We start from the raw sequence: 16,248 nt of genomic DNA, 5'->3' as shown, positions 1-16,248 counted from the left end.
GTTATAAACATAGATTTACATATTAAAGTTATCCTAAATATACTTTTCCAATAACTAAGTTGAGTAGTAATAATACTCAAATTATAGGGACATCTGGGTGGCTCAGTCAGTTAAGCATCTGCCTTCAGCTCAGGTCATGGTCCCAGGGTCCTGGGATTGAGCTCCGCATCGGGCTCCCTGCTCAGCGGGGAACGTGCTTCTCCCTCTGCCTGCCACTCCCCCTGCTTGTGCTCTCTCTGACAAATAAATAAAATCTTTAAAAAATTAAATTATAAATTCAGTTCCTCAGTTACATTAGCCATATTTCAAGTGCTCATTAGTCAAATGTGGGTAATGGCTACTATTCCACATTGCCCCTATAGGCAATTATAATTCTCATTATACATATGAAAAAAACATGACTCAGAAACCGAAGTAACTTGTCTAAGGGCCAATAACCAGAGACAGACTCAGGACTCAAATCCATGTCTTCTGACTTCCAATTCATTAATTCATCCCAGAAGTATTTACAGAGTGCCTATTAGGTGCCAACCACCAGTCTCAATACCGAATCTGTGAGATCTACTGCTATTTCTGCCCTATCACACTGCTTTCTCATTTCATAGGATTAAGTGTTTAATTTTTAACGGTTAATGAAAGCTGATTTTTTAAAAAAGATTTTATTTATTTGTCAGAGAGCGAGAGAGACAGAGCACAAGCAGGGGGAGCGGCAGGCAGAGGGAGAAGCAGGCTCCTCACTGAGCAAGGTGACCGATGCGGGACTCGATTCTAGGACTCTGGGGTCATGACCTGAGCCGAAGGCAGACACTTAACAGACTGAGACACCCAGGCGTCCCTGAAAGCTGATTTTCAACAATCTTTAGAACTCATGTCGTTTAAGTAGAATTTATTGTTTAAGGAATTAAAAATAGATGTAAACATTCTCAGAATAAGAACTTACTTGATCAGATTTTCCAAAGATTGCTCCTTTACTTTGATGTCTGTAGGAAGCAAAAAACAGTTCTCTTTTAATTAACTATCCAAAACCCTGTGTGTAAACTTCAGTTGAGTCACCTAAATTTTTGGGAAACATTCTTCTCAAATCTCCCAAATGCTCATTTGAGAGCTTATGACAATCTTCCCTCACACTTGTATCTAGCCACTTTTTTATGGAAATACAGAGAAGAATGGAAGCTTGTGGTGTGCAAAGATCATTAGAAAACAAACATGAGGTTGGCCCTGAGACCATCCTGAAAAGATCCAATTTCCTCTTGGAAAAGAAGACACAGGAAAGAGTTTGATAAATATTGGCATATACACTACCTAACAGGTCATCAAAATCATTGTGTTCATTTCTACTAGCTGGTAACCACATAGACTCAACTGAGAAATCTTGTTATGTTCCTATTCTTTACCTATTTTTCAGGCAGTAGGATGTAAGCTTTAATGCATGTGACGTAATAAGAAAATTCTCACCACATTTTGAAAAGAAACCTTTACTTTCTTGCAAATGGGTAAGACAGGACGAACAACTTATAAATAAGCACTTTAGTATCATTCATACTTTCAATGAAAGGGCTTTCCCGAGCACTGACTGCCAGGGACGGGGCTACCACAGGGGCCAGAAGGCACGTAATCTCTGTTCCCCTAACGCTTGAAATGCAAGCGTAACAAATATTTGATTCTTTACACTTGTTAACCACTGATGCTCAGCCGAACAATCTGGTAAAAGGTAAGAAAGCACAGGCGCTCTACATCCTCACAGGAACTCAGTATACAACAGCAAGAGCAACAGCTGCTTCCTGTTCTACATGCTAAAAACAAACGGTTCAGCCAAAGTTTGCTTTTGCAAAAATAAATAAATACAGTGCAACTGTAGGGTCTTTCTGAAAGACTTCTACAGCTTTCCTAAGTGATTATCAAAGTTGTTCTTATAAAGGAGACTAAAAGAGTTTCCTACGAAAATATAGCAGAGGTTAATCCCTTCTAAGTATTTGTAAATGTTCTTGGAACCAGCAGTGAATGTACTTTTCAGGTTCAAAATACCAATTATTTAATATTTCTACTTGTCTAGCACATAGAAAAAATGCATATTGGTTACTGAAAATGGCCTGCAGTACAATTAAAAGTGTATGTCAACTTAAGACTTCCTTTACACGGAAGTCTAAAAAATCTATTAAGATCTTTTAAAATTCAACACATTTATTAGTTTATTCACCTTGAGCTTCTGAAATGTTGTGATAATAAAGTTTTTAGTTTAATGTTTTAACTTTTTAAATGGTATGTTCCACAGAACCTAGTTTTAAAAATGAGGAGTGTTGGGGAGAATTTTTACAGATAAATGCTTTTTAAATGAACTGCATTTAAAAATCAAGCCAGACCAGTCTTAATATTTTTCCCTTTCTACTTCTACTTGCTAGAAGATAAGCATCTCCTATTCACCTTAGGAGCACCTAGAATAATGCAAAATACCAGTAGATACTCCATAAATGTCTACTGAATAAATTTATTCATGTGGCTCTACTACCACCCACCCACCAGCCCATCTTAAAGTACCCCTTAAGTAGCAAACGTCCCAACTCCTTCATAAAACCTATGTTAACTTCCCCTCAAAAGCCCCTTGTTCTTTGAAATACCTATATAGTTATTACTATATTTTGTTAATCTCTAATTGTATCACATATATCTTGTCTTTCCAAGTACATTTTAAATTCTCTGTAGTTTCCTAACATGGTATATTCTCACTAATCCCTACAGGGTCTGGACCATAACAGGCATCCAATAAATATATACTAATTTAAATGATGAGAATTCCAGATGATTAAATGACGAGATCTATGGTTTGAGGATCTGGAATCATGATATCTTATACTTCACACGTTGTTCCTGCTTTTGTTCATGGAGCAAGGAAGATATATTGTTTAATCTTGTTTGCCTTTTCCCAGGAAAGCCAAGAAAAGGGGCAGCTCTTAGAGAATTCAAGAGCCGAAGTTCTGGTTTGTCCTTCCTGCCTCTCCATATAACAGAACTTAATTGTTCCTTAAACTTTAGTGTACTTAGCAACTAGATTTCAAAACCCTGAGGGCAGGACCCATGTCTAATACTTCCTTAGTTTCCAAAAAAACCTAACTCTACAAAGAACATAAAGTACAGCAAGATATAGTAAAAAACTGAATGACAGGCTATCTCGATTCTACCAATTGTGCCATCGATAAAACTGGGTAACACAGTGGGCAAATGATTTAATATCTCTGGGCCTCAACTTCATCTATAAAATGGGCTTCAATAAGATGATCTCCAGAGTCTCTTCAGATCTGTAATTCTGATAGACCAATACTGTAGTATTGAAAGAACTCTAGGAAGATACAGGATGGTACCTGGTAAGAATAAATGCTTACTACAGGTCTGCTGAATGGCAGTAAACTGACAACAGCATCCTGATGGATAAATGGGTAAGATACAGAATGCTAGAGAGGATCCATTAGGACATAAGAAGGGGGAGCATGCACTATGGTATGCATGAAGAAATACCCGTGCGGTGTTTGGAGCAGAAAATGCGTATCTCCCAGAGAATATGGGAAAACATGTACCGTGCAGAGTGGCTAGACTGGGTCCTTTCTTACCTCTAGCGAGTTATCTGCAGAACAAAATGAGAATATGACAACTCCATATTGTGACTTCAAGGCAATTCCCAAACCCTTACCTAGTAAGCATAATGTGTGCATGCCGTTTTGTCTGTTCTTCTTCACTTTGTCAAAGAAGCTTTCTGGTCTCCAAGTGTCTGTCCAAAAAACAATAGAAACCGTCTCTCCAAATTTATACAACTAGAAAAAATAAAAACATTAATTAACAATGGAACAATTTACTACTTACTATTTCAAAGATAACCACCAAAACAGAAAGTGAGAACCAGACGTGAGATGGGTTGGGGATCAAATCTGTCACGGAAGTAATAAATGTTCTCTTGGGTCCCTGGCAGCTGGTGTCTGTCTCTCTGGTGCCCTTCCAGTAGTGCATCCAGGGTTTCAGCATTCAGTATCGCAACGTATGTAACCAGGTCATGATTCAGCTATGTAGCTGCTAAAATGATTGACACAGAACCCAGAAGGAAACAAAGAAAGAAAGACTTCTGGGCAGTCAGAGCAGGGTTCCCTAGATTAATATTGTTATCCTCGCTTTACAGATAAGACTACCAAGGCTCAGAAAGATCAAGCTGATTTGCCTAGGGTTGCACAGCTAGTGAGTAATGAAAAAGACTCAAACCCAGGTCCAAGGAAGTGCTCCTTTCCACCTTGCCAGCTCAGTAAAATTCACACGTTGTACACTCATTGCAGCTAGTTCTCAAAACTCACCCCCTTACTTTACCCACTATTTGTTTCCTCCATTGAGAGCTCAGTAAAAAGGGCCTTTGCCCAAACCTCCTCCTTTCCCAAGTGGCCCACTCATCCCACTTGACCATCACACAACCAAGAGGCTTGCTTGGTTCCAGCTGGCTTCTAGTCTGGCTGCACAGTTCACTTAAAGTGAGCCCAACTCCAGATCTCATGGTAAGAAAATCCAGTTTTGCGTCCTGGTTCTGCAACTTGTTAGCTGTGTGACATGGCTCTTTCTAAGTCTTGATCTCCAAAACAGGAAGAGTAAAAAGATACTGTCCTTCCTACTCATAAGGTTGTGAACATGTAAAAAGTTATTCAGAAGTAATAAAGTTGTTACATAAAGATTTAATTATCCAATTTAAACAGTGCTTGAAAGAATTTATAATAGAGCTGGAAAGCTCTAGACATGGAAATCAAATCTAGTCCCCTGCCACAAACTGTGATTGGAATAGCTGTGCGACTGCAGGACGTCAATGAACTTTTCTAAGCCTGTGGAAGGGATTATCATCCTAAGGTTTCTCAAATCACTTTTAAGAAGCTGTTATAAGAGGTAAGGGGGAGAAGGGCGCCTGGGTGGCTCAGTTGGTTAAGCAACTGCCTTCGGCTCAGGTCATGATCCTGGAGTCCTGGGATCGAGTCCCACATCGGGCTCCCTGCTGAGCAGGGAGCCTGCTTCTCCCTCTGACCCTCTTCCCTCTCGTGCTCTCTATCTCTCATTCTCTCTCTCTCAAATAAATAAATAAAATCTTAAAAAAAAAAAAAGAGGTAAGGGGGAGGAAGAAAGAAACAGAAAAGCTGGGGCATTCAGGGTCCTCCATCTTTCCATCCCTAGAAAAGCTCAACTTTTCTCATTTTTTGTACACTGAGGTCCTAGAAACTATAGCCAATACTCTTAATGGTGACTTTGAGTTCCCAAGGGAAAGCTCATCATGTCCCTTTCATGGCCACAACTTCCAACTTACCTACCAATGAGCTTTACTCCCAAAGTCCACTTGAAAACTGTCTAAAAAGTCTATGGAAGCCACGCCATCCAGTGGCAGTCGAATTGTCAGATCAGTGTAGAAGGACCCATGTAACTACAAGAATTCAGTCTTGAGTCTTCTTGCCACATAAAATGTGCCTCTGTGAAAAATACATCCAACTGATGAGTTCCAATGTGTTCTAATGTGGGATTCCTGGAATATATTCACCCAAGCTACAAGGATGAGACCTAGCCTTGCTGGAGGGTTCTGCCATTGTTATTATTCTATGAGAAGTAAATTTATCTAAAAAATACTTATTATACATCATCCACTAGGTGCCAGGCATTATGCTATGCACAGGTGTGAAAGTGAGAAGCAAACCAGAGCTCTGGCCTTCACGTAGAATGTAGTCTTGCTTATATCTCACAGAGCAGGCAAAAGCTCTGGAGTCATGGCTCTGGTTCTTACTAGCTTGGTGATCATGGACAAGTAACCTTCCTGACTTTCGAGAGATATTCCCCTGCAAAATCTGTATAACTATAAACCTAATAATGTGCTTTTTTAAAAAGGATTAAATGACATAAAGTGTGTAGAGTGCCTAGTACACTGCACATAATAAAAACAATAAATGTTAGGGATTTGATGATATAATAACAATGATGTTTATAATGGTAATATGAAAATTTTCTAAAATGCTGTGTCTTGCTATTATCCAACCGCTTTCCTTACTGGACTGAGCTCAAAAATATTACCAAATATTTGAAACGACATAGTTGTTGCTGATGTTTATTGTTGTATGATTTGATTCTGAAAAGTTTAACTGTTTACATTCTAAAAAGGATTTTTGGCATCTCTGATCAGATTTTGAAACATTAGCATTACTCTATAAAAAACTACTGAGATTAAAGAAAATTACATATGCAACCATAAATAAACCCTTTAAATAGGTCTTCAATATATTAAGAGTCATGGAAATATACTCATGAAGGTAAATTCTATTTAAGAGCAAATTGAGATGCTAGTCACATATAAACACTAGCTGCAGCATGCTGTGGAAAAGCTTCTTGGAGTGGTCTAATTGGGGGGATTAAAGAAAGCCTCACATAAGCACTGCTTTCTAGGACCCTGATTTATAGACTGTAACCATTCTCATGGCTGTGCTGCAAACTTCAATGAATTCTGGAACATTATGCAAACAGTTTCACCATTTAAGATGTCAGTCCCTCAAAGAACAGAAAGATCAGTCCTTTGTGTTTCACAATCCAAGGACATACCAGTAAACCATAAAGAAACTGAAGTAAAATCATACAGTGACGAGAATGAGGCCGCAGAAGTCTAAGCACGGTCTTATAAATGTTAGCCTTTGTGCTGTGATCATTTTACCCCCAAAACATTATTGATGCAAATCTAAATTTAGAGACCACAAAAAGAGCTGTTTTCTAAGAATGCAGATAAATACAGGGTCTTTTTTGGTTTTAACCTGAAGTTATAAAGAAAGCAGTTTATCTAAATTGATAGTGGATTATGTTTTCATCTATTGAAGATAAAAACTCAAAATGACCCATTTAATTACAGATAAGGCAATATCTAAAGCAAGAAAATGCACAAAAAGACAAATATTAGGTAGTAAATAATAATTATAAAAAATGAGATATAGACTGTATTGAAAGAGTTGAGCATTAGTCCCACTTGGAAAGCACCTGAAGAGGACTTCTGAAAATAGGATATAAGCTCAATCTCAAAGGGTGGATAAAACGGGGGAAGTTAATCATGGGGAAAGAGCACGATGGTATGAACAACCTACCAGAGGTTGGGAACCCTTGGGCAATATTTAGCATGGCATTAAGCAATTATCTAGAAATGGCCATTGCCTGACTTGCTTTTAACAAGTATCTAATTCCTGAAAGCTTACCATGTGACAATTCCTGTCAATGCCAGCTCTATAATTTATCTAGAACTGACTTCTTTTACCACTACTTTGAGTCCTCATTGCCACTTGCCTGAATATTAATAACCTCTAATTCATCTCACTGCCACCAATACGTCCTTTCAGAAGTACAGATGTTTTGTAAAATCCATTTTATAATTAGGTTTTTTTTTTTTAAGATTTTATTTATTTATTTGACAGAAAGAGACACAGCAAGAGAGGGAGCACAAGGAAGGGGAGCAGGAGAGGGAGAAGCAGGCTCCCGCTGAGCAGGGAGCCCGATGTGGGGCTCGATCCCAGGACCCTGGGATCATGACCTGAGCCGAAGGCAGACGCTTAACGACTGAGCCACCCAGGCGCCCCTATAATTAGGATTTAATGCTTTTGTCATTTATATTCAAATAAAAAATAGTTTGTGATTTTTAAGTTAAAAAACATCTTGGGGGGCCTGGGTAGCTCAGTCGGTTAAGCATCTGAGTCTTGATTTTGGCTCAGGTCATGATCTCAGGGTCCTGGGATTGAGCCCTGCATCAGACTCTGTGCTCAGCAGGGAGTTTGCTTGAGGATTCTCTCCCTCTCCCTCTGCCTCTGCCCCTCCCCACCATTTGTGCACTCTTTCTAATATAAAATAAATCTTAAAAAAAAATCTTCATCACACATAGAAAAATTAGAAAATTTAACTTACTTATAAGAACTTTGTGAAGCCCTACATGTACCTTTTACATATAAACATAAATCCTAAATCAGATCAGTTAAATCTGTTAAGTAAAAGAAAGCTGACCCAGTAGAGTTGTCAAAAAATGTACCACAAAACCACATGTTCAAGAGTTACTAGTTTTCTATACAAAACACTGGTCTTACAGTTGTTTTTTTTTTTAATTCCCACATGCACTTTTCTTAACACTGATGTAACACTGATATTGCTGACACTAAGAAAGATTATGCACATGGCCACATACTAGGTACACAGATAAAGCTGAAGACAAAAGAGCCACAAAATTTATATTATCACATATGAGAGAATCCACATATGAATTAAATGAAAGAATTTTAATTTAAAGCACATAATTCTATTAGTAATAATCACGCCTCAGATAAACCTCATTGGCTATGATACTGCCACTGTGCAAAGCTTTAAAGCACATAATTCTAAAGATAAATCAGCTTGGGGTGGGGTGGAAAAGATAAGTAAATAAATAAGCAATTCAACTCAGCAAGTATTTGTCACATACTGATTTTTAGCATGGCACTGTGATAAAGTGCAATGGAAGATGTGAAGATGAGTAAACCAACAAGTTTATAATATGCCCAACACATAAACATATAAAGTAACTGAATATTGTGTACAGGATGAGGATTTGCCAGGACTGTGGGATAAAAAGAGAACTATTAGGTGGAAGAGAATGATGGTAAGGTGGCTATTAAAATATTGACTAAAAACAGTTACAGTTGAGAGGCTCCTGCGTGGCTCAGTCGGTTAAGCGTCTGACCTCAGCTCAGGTCATGCTCTCAGGGTCCTGGGATCGAGCCCCGTGGGCGCAGACCCCACTCAGCAGGGAGTCTGCTTGTCCCTCTCCCTCTGCCCCTCCCCCTGCTCATGCACTCTAATAAATAAAATCTAAAAGACAAAAAAAAAAAACCCAAAAACCAGTTACAGTGGAAATAGAAAGAAAAGCATTCTTAATACGCCCATGATCAGCAGGTGGTCAAAATAATTCTGAAGTTACTAAAAGAACAGGGAGCTTACTTAGATGAGTTCTTCTAAGGTTACGAAGCAATGTAGAGCACAGATCTCTTTATTACCTAGTTTAGTGTTCTCTGTACTAGGTTAGGTTTTATCATTTCCACATTAGTTCCTGTACAACAATGAAATCAATTCAATGCTTTTGAAAACTACCAGTAAGAACTACTACAAGGCCGGCCGCAAAGCGGTGGGCGGAGCCAAGATGGCTGAGGAGAGACTCATGACGAGAACTCCGTTTCCTGCATCTGCTGAATCTCAGAAACCCCTGCTGAAAAAAGAGGTACAGGTCTGTGATTCGACAGTCTTACACAATTCACAGCACTCACCCATGCCTCCCACCCCCCACCACTCCAGCTGCTATGAGGAATTTTTCCAGTTTCTTAACCTCAAGAGTTTCCGATTTTGGAGAAGCAGAACTGGTTGATACATCTCCACTATATCCAGAAGGATTATGAGGTATGCAAGGCTATTATCAAGGAGCAGCTTCGGAGACTCCGGGCTTATGTGAATATACTATCTATGTCCAAGCATTAATATTTCGCCTGGAAGGAAATATCCAAGAATCCCTAGAACTCTTTCAGACGTGTGCTGTTCTCAGCCCTTGGTGTGCTGATAACCTCAAGCAGGTGGCCAGATCTTTATTTCTTTTGGGAAAACATAAAGCTGCCATTGAAGTATATAATGAAGCAGCTAAACTTAACCAGAAAGATTGGGAGATCTGTCACAACTTGGGAGTCTGCTACATTTATCTGAAACAGTTCAGTAAGGCACAAGACCAGCTGCACAATGTCCTCCATCTTAACAGGCATGATTTGACTTACATAATGCTAGGGAAGATCCACTTGCTGGAGAGAGACTTGGACAAGGCCATCGAAATCTACAAGAAAGCAGTGGAGTTCTCGCCAGAAAATATGGAACTTCTTACAACTTTAGGACTACTCTACTTACAGCTCGGTATTTACCAGAAGGCATTTGAACACCTTGGAAATGCACTGACTTACGACCCTATCATCTACAAGGCCATCTTGGCAGCAGGCAGCATGATGCAGACCCATGGGGACTTTGATGTTGCCCTCACCAAATACAGAGTTGTAGCTTGTGCTGTTCCAGAAAGTCCTCCGCTCTGGAGTAACATTGGAATGTGTTTCTTCGGGAAGAAATACATGGCAGCTATCAACTGCCTGAAGCAAGCCAACTACTTGGCTCCCTTCGATTGCAAGATTCTGTGTAATTCGGGCCTTGTCCACCTGACCATGCAGCAATATGCGTTGGCTTTCCATTCCCTCAACGCAGCCATCAACCTCCGCCAAAGATGGGGGGGGCTCTACATGCTCTTGGCTGTGGCCCTGACCAATCTGGAAGATCCAGAGAACGCCAAGAGAGCCTACACAGAAGTCGCCCGCCTGGACAAAGGGTAGAGATGGCCCGGAAACTGGGAGCTGCCCGCCAGGTCGGGGAGGCACTGGTCTGGACGAAACCAGTTAAAGATGCCAAGTCAAAGCACCGGACCACTTCAACAAGCAAAGCTGCCGGTGTCCAGCAGCCTCTGGGCTCTAATCAAGCTCTGGGACAGGCGAGGTCTTCAGCAGCTGCACACAGGAAGCTCCCCTCAGGTGCTGGAGGGACATCCCAGCTCACAAAGCCACCATCTCTGCCTCTGGAGCCAGAGCCCACTGCGGAAGCACACCCAGCTGAAGCATCAGCACAAATAAGAGAAAAACAGGAGTAGGATGACCCCGGAGTCGGGGTTTCTTTGGTGAGGATGTAGCAGGTTAGGAAAGGTCATGTGACACAGGCAGCAAGGTGGCCAGTGTGTTCCCTGGGCACCAGGGGACGCATAAGTGTTATGATGATTGCAAGGAGCCTACCGTTAGCCCCGTCAGCCCAGAGATAGGAGAGAGCCCAGACAGGTCCTTTAAGAATTAAGTGCAAGGCTCATGGCTCTGTGTTTGTAGCTCCAAGAGCCAGCAGGGCACATGATGCTGTTTGCTTTTGAAATGACTTTGACCTCCTGGATGACTGACCCCTTCCTTTGTGGAAGGAAAGTCTGAGGCCGACCTCTGCTCAGGAGCCCTGTTATGGTGAAGCCTTGGCTTAGCTGAGGTGATCCTCAGGCTGTGGGGCTTGTCAGCCCCGAAGGTAAACACAGATCTTGGATTAGTAATCTGGCTCTAACAGTCTAAATTTAAGGGGAAAAAATGATGAAAAAAACCTCTATAAATCGAGGCCCAGCCTGTTGGATATTCCAGCTGCACCTGTCCAAGGGAATCCCAAACAAGTCCCTCTGTCTTGTTCTTGAGAGACATCAGAGCGTATGTACAGCCAGATCATGTCAGTAATGATAAGAAGTAGGAGTGAAGGGCTGAGCTGGTATCAGCACCAAGGATGAAAAGGAAAAAAAGAGCTTCTTAATTTTTACTTGAAACAATCAATGATACCCCTGGTCAGATGCTATCAGTACATCATCTATATGTCCTTTTGGAATAAAGATTATGTATCATCCCTTCGGGGAAAGTTGTTAGGTGTAAAAAGAAGAGATCACAATAAAACCTTTTTAAAAGAAAAAAAAAAAAAAAAAGAACTACCACAAGGCCAAAACAATGCTGTTTATCATAGTGAGTGTTGTATTATGAAAAAAGGGAAGGAAATGAGTTGTTACTTTTTAAAAAGTAATATACATTTTTTCCAAAGTAGAAATGTATTCTATAAACAGAGGAACATATGGCAATAATTAAGGTCACTCACGCAACAGAGAAAGTGGAAGCACTTCATAATGATGAGAAAATTATACAACCTTTTCCCTGAAATCAGCTACAACTGATAATGCCATTTTTATGCAGAAATCATTGCTACCTGGTTTCACTGAACTGTCTCATTTATCTGTCCTTTAAAATGCCTCAAACACAATTTTAGTCACATTTTAGTCACCACAGTTTAAAAAAAGAATCTGTTCTATTACACAAATGATAACAAGAAATGATAAATACCACACAAAGAAAATATGCTAGAATTTGTAATTTCTTCTTTATTAGGCTTGTCACCTTCAGGTCAATGTACACAGATAAGAGCTGAAGACTGAAAAAAAATATACCAAACTAGTTAGTAACTAACTTTGGTTACTTCTAGGTAGTGGAACTATATAGATGCTTGCATGTTCTCTACACTTACTGTATTTTCCCAATTTTCTATGAGTATATATGTCACTTATTATCAAGGAAAATAAAGTTATTTTTTAAAACAATTCTTCTAAAGCAGAAACAATGGTAAATGAAAGCAATTCTGATTCTGCATGACTAAGGTGCTAAATGCTTAACTTGAAGAATTCCAGAAAAGGACTTTGTTCTTCTTGCCTTTTGTGTACTGACAAAAAACCCTGATTTTTCATTTTTGGGAATGCCTAAATACAACCAACTTACCTAGCTCTTCACAAACAGATTGATTTTTCTTTGACTAGAGAAATCTTCAAAATACAAATTACACAAGTGTCAGAAATATCTGTTACTTAGGAATTTCAAAGAACGTGATTTTAAAGTATACATGTTTATAACTAATATTTAAATCGTAAAACTTCCAAAGATTTACTTAATGAAAATTTGAGTATTTAATGTATCTTGGTCAAGGTAACCTTTGCCTAAAGTTAGAAAACAGGCCAGCTTTTTGGCTTCTAATTCTAGAGGATATTAAAGTTTATCTAGTTTAGTATTCTTCATACTTTTTACTGCCGAATCTTTTTTTCCAAATAAATTCTTAAACAGCACATCAATAGGGGTAAAGGTAAAGACTGGGCTCCTTCGGGATTTATTCTTTGCTATTGGGTCTCAAGTACTTCATTTTCTGCAGAACTGCTGAAAACATCTTCATAGATCCTGATACAATATGAAAACCACTGATCTTGTCCAGCATTCCTCCCTGTCCCCATCTCATCCCCTTAACAGTTAGGAAACCTGACTATCCAGATCCAGGAAAGTTAGAGGACTCCTTAGTTAACTGCCTGAGCAAAAGTAAAACCAAGACCTTTTAAATTGCAGTTCAACTCTGAACTTTTCCCATTATTACTTTTCCTTTGCCAGTTCTACCCAATACATAGTCAGTTTTTATCCAACACACATATTCACAATCTTGTGTTAACTAATCTCTAGGAAGCCAAGGTTTTGTGGTACATATGTATGTATTCACTGGTGTGTGTGTGTAATACCATGCAGATGCTCCAAAGTGCTTCCATGACTCTCTTCTTTAACTGAACATTTCTCTCTGTTGGGGATGTATTTAACCTTATTGTTCATCTAGCAAACCTCTTGTAATTTATTTTTTAAACCACTTTACTGAGATAAATTTACATACCACAACATTCACCCATTTTAAGTGTATATTCAGTGATTTTTAGTAAATTTACCAAATTGTGCAACCACTACCATATGTAGTTTTAGAAAATTTTTATCACTCCAATCAGATCCCATATGTACATTTAGTAAGTAGTATCTGTTCTCACTCCCAGCCAACCACTAATTACTGTCTTCATAAATTTGCTTTCTCTGGACATTTCATATAAACGGAATCCTACAATATATGGTCTTCTGTGTCATGCTTCTTTCACTTACATACATATACTTAGTATCTATGCCAGGACTACTAATTCTTCACAAGACAAAAGGAGAGACTTCAGAGTCTGGAAGTAAATTAAACCTAATCATACTCTTCTACATGATCAATTCACTAAGAATAAAATTCAAACGCCTGACATTGGATTAGAGAGCCTAGTGATCCAATCCTATCTACCTATCTGACCTCAGATTGCTTTTTCCCTGCCTACTACTCTCCAATAAGCCCTTCTTTGGTTCCTTCAAGGAGCCAAGGTCATTTCCATTTTAGAGTCTTTGCATAAACCATTCCCTGTGACTAGAATATGCTAGTTTCTTCTTGGTTCATATCTAATCTTAAATAACACCACCTTAGTGAGACCTCCCCTGACAACCCAACTACAACAGTAAAGCCAACTCTCTAACATTTATCAGTGTACTTGAATTTCTTATACTTCCCACTACCTGACATTATTCTGTTGTTGGTGTTATTGCCTCTCCTTCCTACTAGAATGTAAGCTCTTTGAGAGCACGGACCTTCTCAGACAGGTTTATCAGTGTATCCAAAGGCACTTAGTAGGGAAACAATAAGGCAAACAATATTTGTTGAATAAATGGATCACTATTCCTCTTAATGATGTCTAACTTGGCAATCACTAATACACATTCCATTTAACAAGGAAAATTTTCACAGGAATATGGCGTTTGCAATAAAAAATTCTATTTTATGGCATACCTATAAAAGAATGCATATCAACTGGTTTTGTGTATTTAGAAGTGTTAGTCTATGCAACTAGTTATCTTCATTAATAGTGATAATAAGGAGTCTTTTGCTAGTTAATAAACTACAAAGTGAATGAAAAATACTCAACAGTCAATTCTGAGCTCTCTGTGCTGCTTTAGAAAACAACAATAAGAAAATTCAGAAGGGCTAACAAATTGATAAGTTAAAAAAAAAAAAAGCTGTGCCCATTTCCAGGTTAGGAATTTCAAACTACTACTCTTCAACCTAATGTAAAAATGTTGCAGGGGCGCTTGGGTGGCTCAGTTTGTTAAGCATCTGCCTTCAGCTCAAGTCATGATCTCAGGGTCCTGGGATCAAGCCCTGCATTGGGCTCAGTGGGGAGTCTGCTTCTCCCTCTCCCTCTGCTCCCCCCACCCTTGCTCATGCTCTCTCTTTCTCCCTGTCTCAAATAAATAAATAAAATCTTAAAAAAAAAAAAAAAAGTTACAAAGCATGTACTGTTCAGGTCTGTCACAGTACCCAAAACAGCACTTCTGTTCAATAACTTGATGGCTGTTTTCCTAATAACTCATGGGAAAGTGTTCACAGAGATGACAGAATGTCTTTCGAAAGTGGTGCCCACTTCCCTTTCAAAAATTGAGAAAGAGAACATGGCAAGGTAATACATTCTACATTTAGCAAGCCTATTTCTGGGAACTAAAATCTACTTTTCCAATTCTGCCATGCTAAAAGAAAGTACAGTTCTATAACTTTCTAAGAAATTTTTTATCTGTCTAGGTTGGTGGTTTTCAAAATGGGTACCTATACTAGCAGCTTCAGGATCACCTGAGAATTTGCTAGCAATGCAAATTTTTAGGCCACCACCCCGTATCTACTATTATCTGAAAATCTGAGGGGAAGGCCAGCCATTTCTTTTATAAGCCCTCTAAGTAATTCTGTTGAATACTAAAGTCTGAGAACCACTGGTGTAGATTATTGTTTTTCCCATAAATGCGGATCCAAATACTCAAGAGAAAAAGAGCAGCCATTATAAGGAAGAGAACTTTGCCAAAGTTTATGTATTATGCAGGATGTCATAAACAAATGTCAAATGTCAAAACATTTGTTTTAAAATTTAAAAGTGCCATAAATATAATGACTGTATTTTTAATGCCTTTTATCTTAGAAAAGTATATAAAAGGTATCAATAATTACCTCTTTCTCCTGGAATATAAATAACTTGGGTGGTACAAAAAGTATACCTTCACAGAGACTTCATCAAATACATAAGACAGAACCTAAAAAGGCACTTCCTGTTTTTCACACAAGTAGTAAGTCATTTTCATACCCAGATTAGAGAAAAGAACCCAGATGGGGAAACAATGCTTTGTGGCTGCCTAGAAAAATCCTATATAATAAGACTGAGAGAAAGCTAAATTAAAAAAAAAAAAAAAAATCTATGTACCATGTGGATATGATCTTAAGGGCTTATATGGAGACTGCCAATTCTCACAGTAAATTTCCTCTCAAATACCTTCATCTATTTTAAACATGAGAACAATAACACTGTACCCCTCTACCACTCTAGAGGATCAGGAGGACAGGGTCACTCTAGTTTAGTTCTTCCCAGTATGAATGATAGATATACATGTGATGAAGACAAGGATCTTTTAAAAAATGTTATGCTTAAAAAGAAGCAAAAACCTCTAAATGATAAGTTATGATAATTTAGACCAAAATATGATGGAAAGGGGCTAGGTTAACTTTCCCTACCAGAAATAAAAATAAAACCAACATGAAAAATATATATATTCCATTAGCTTAAGGTTTATTACACATCTTTGTCTATCACAAGATTAATTTATTCCTCTCTTTTTTTCCTTTTTCATGGCAACCATCAGTTCTTAAGAAGTACATTGTCTACAAAAAAGAATACTGGACTGAGAATGAAGAAACTCC

At 38.7% G+C, this 16,248-nt stretch overlaps 2 protein-coding genes and 1 pseudogene across 9 annotated transcripts in view; 1 reads left to right on the top strand and 2 right to left on the bottom strand.

Moving 5' to 3' along the window:
• The window catches only part of DPH5 (diphthamide biosynthesis 5), a 48,332-nt gene that overhangs the window by 12,292 nt on the left and 19,792 nt on the right, over window positions 1-16,248 (bottom strand). For all 8 annotated transcript variants that reach the window (XM_064588744.1, XM_064588743.1, XM_064588748.1 and 5 more), the window contains exons 5-6: window positions 3,683-3,803; window positions 941-980 (exon numbers count right to left, since the gene is read on the bottom strand). In XM_064588744.1, the coding sequence (XP_064444814.1) occupies window positions 941-980; window positions 3,683-3,803 (161 nt within the window). The remainder of the gene's footprint in view (window positions 1-940; window positions 981-3,682; window positions 3,804-16,248) is intronic.
• LOC123860568 (U4 spliceosomal RNA) lies at window positions 8,254-8,378 on the bottom strand (annotated as a pseudogene).
• On the top strand, window positions 8,795-11,520 carry LOC123859332 (Bardet-Biedl syndrome 4 protein-like). Its single transcript, XM_045897090.3, is given in 4 exon segments — window positions 8,795-9,274; window positions 9,382-9,472; window positions 9,475-10,398; window positions 10,401-11,520. Coding segments are annotated over 4 exon segments (1,482 nt in total). The 5' UTR covers window positions 8,795-9,124; the 3' UTR covers window positions 10,718-11,520.

This window comes from Mirounga angustirostris, unplaced genomic scaffold, assembly GCF_029215605.1.
Source record: "Mirounga angustirostris isolate CCGP_5_RB_7025 unplaced genomic scaffold, mMirAng1.0.hap1 SCAF_4, whole genome shotgun sequence".
Lineage (NCBI taxonomy): Eukaryota > Metazoa > Chordata > Mammalia > Carnivora > Phocidae > Mirounga > Mirounga angustirostris.
Note: the sequence above shows the minus strand (reverse complement) of the source record. Positions and strands in the feature narration are given on the sequence as shown.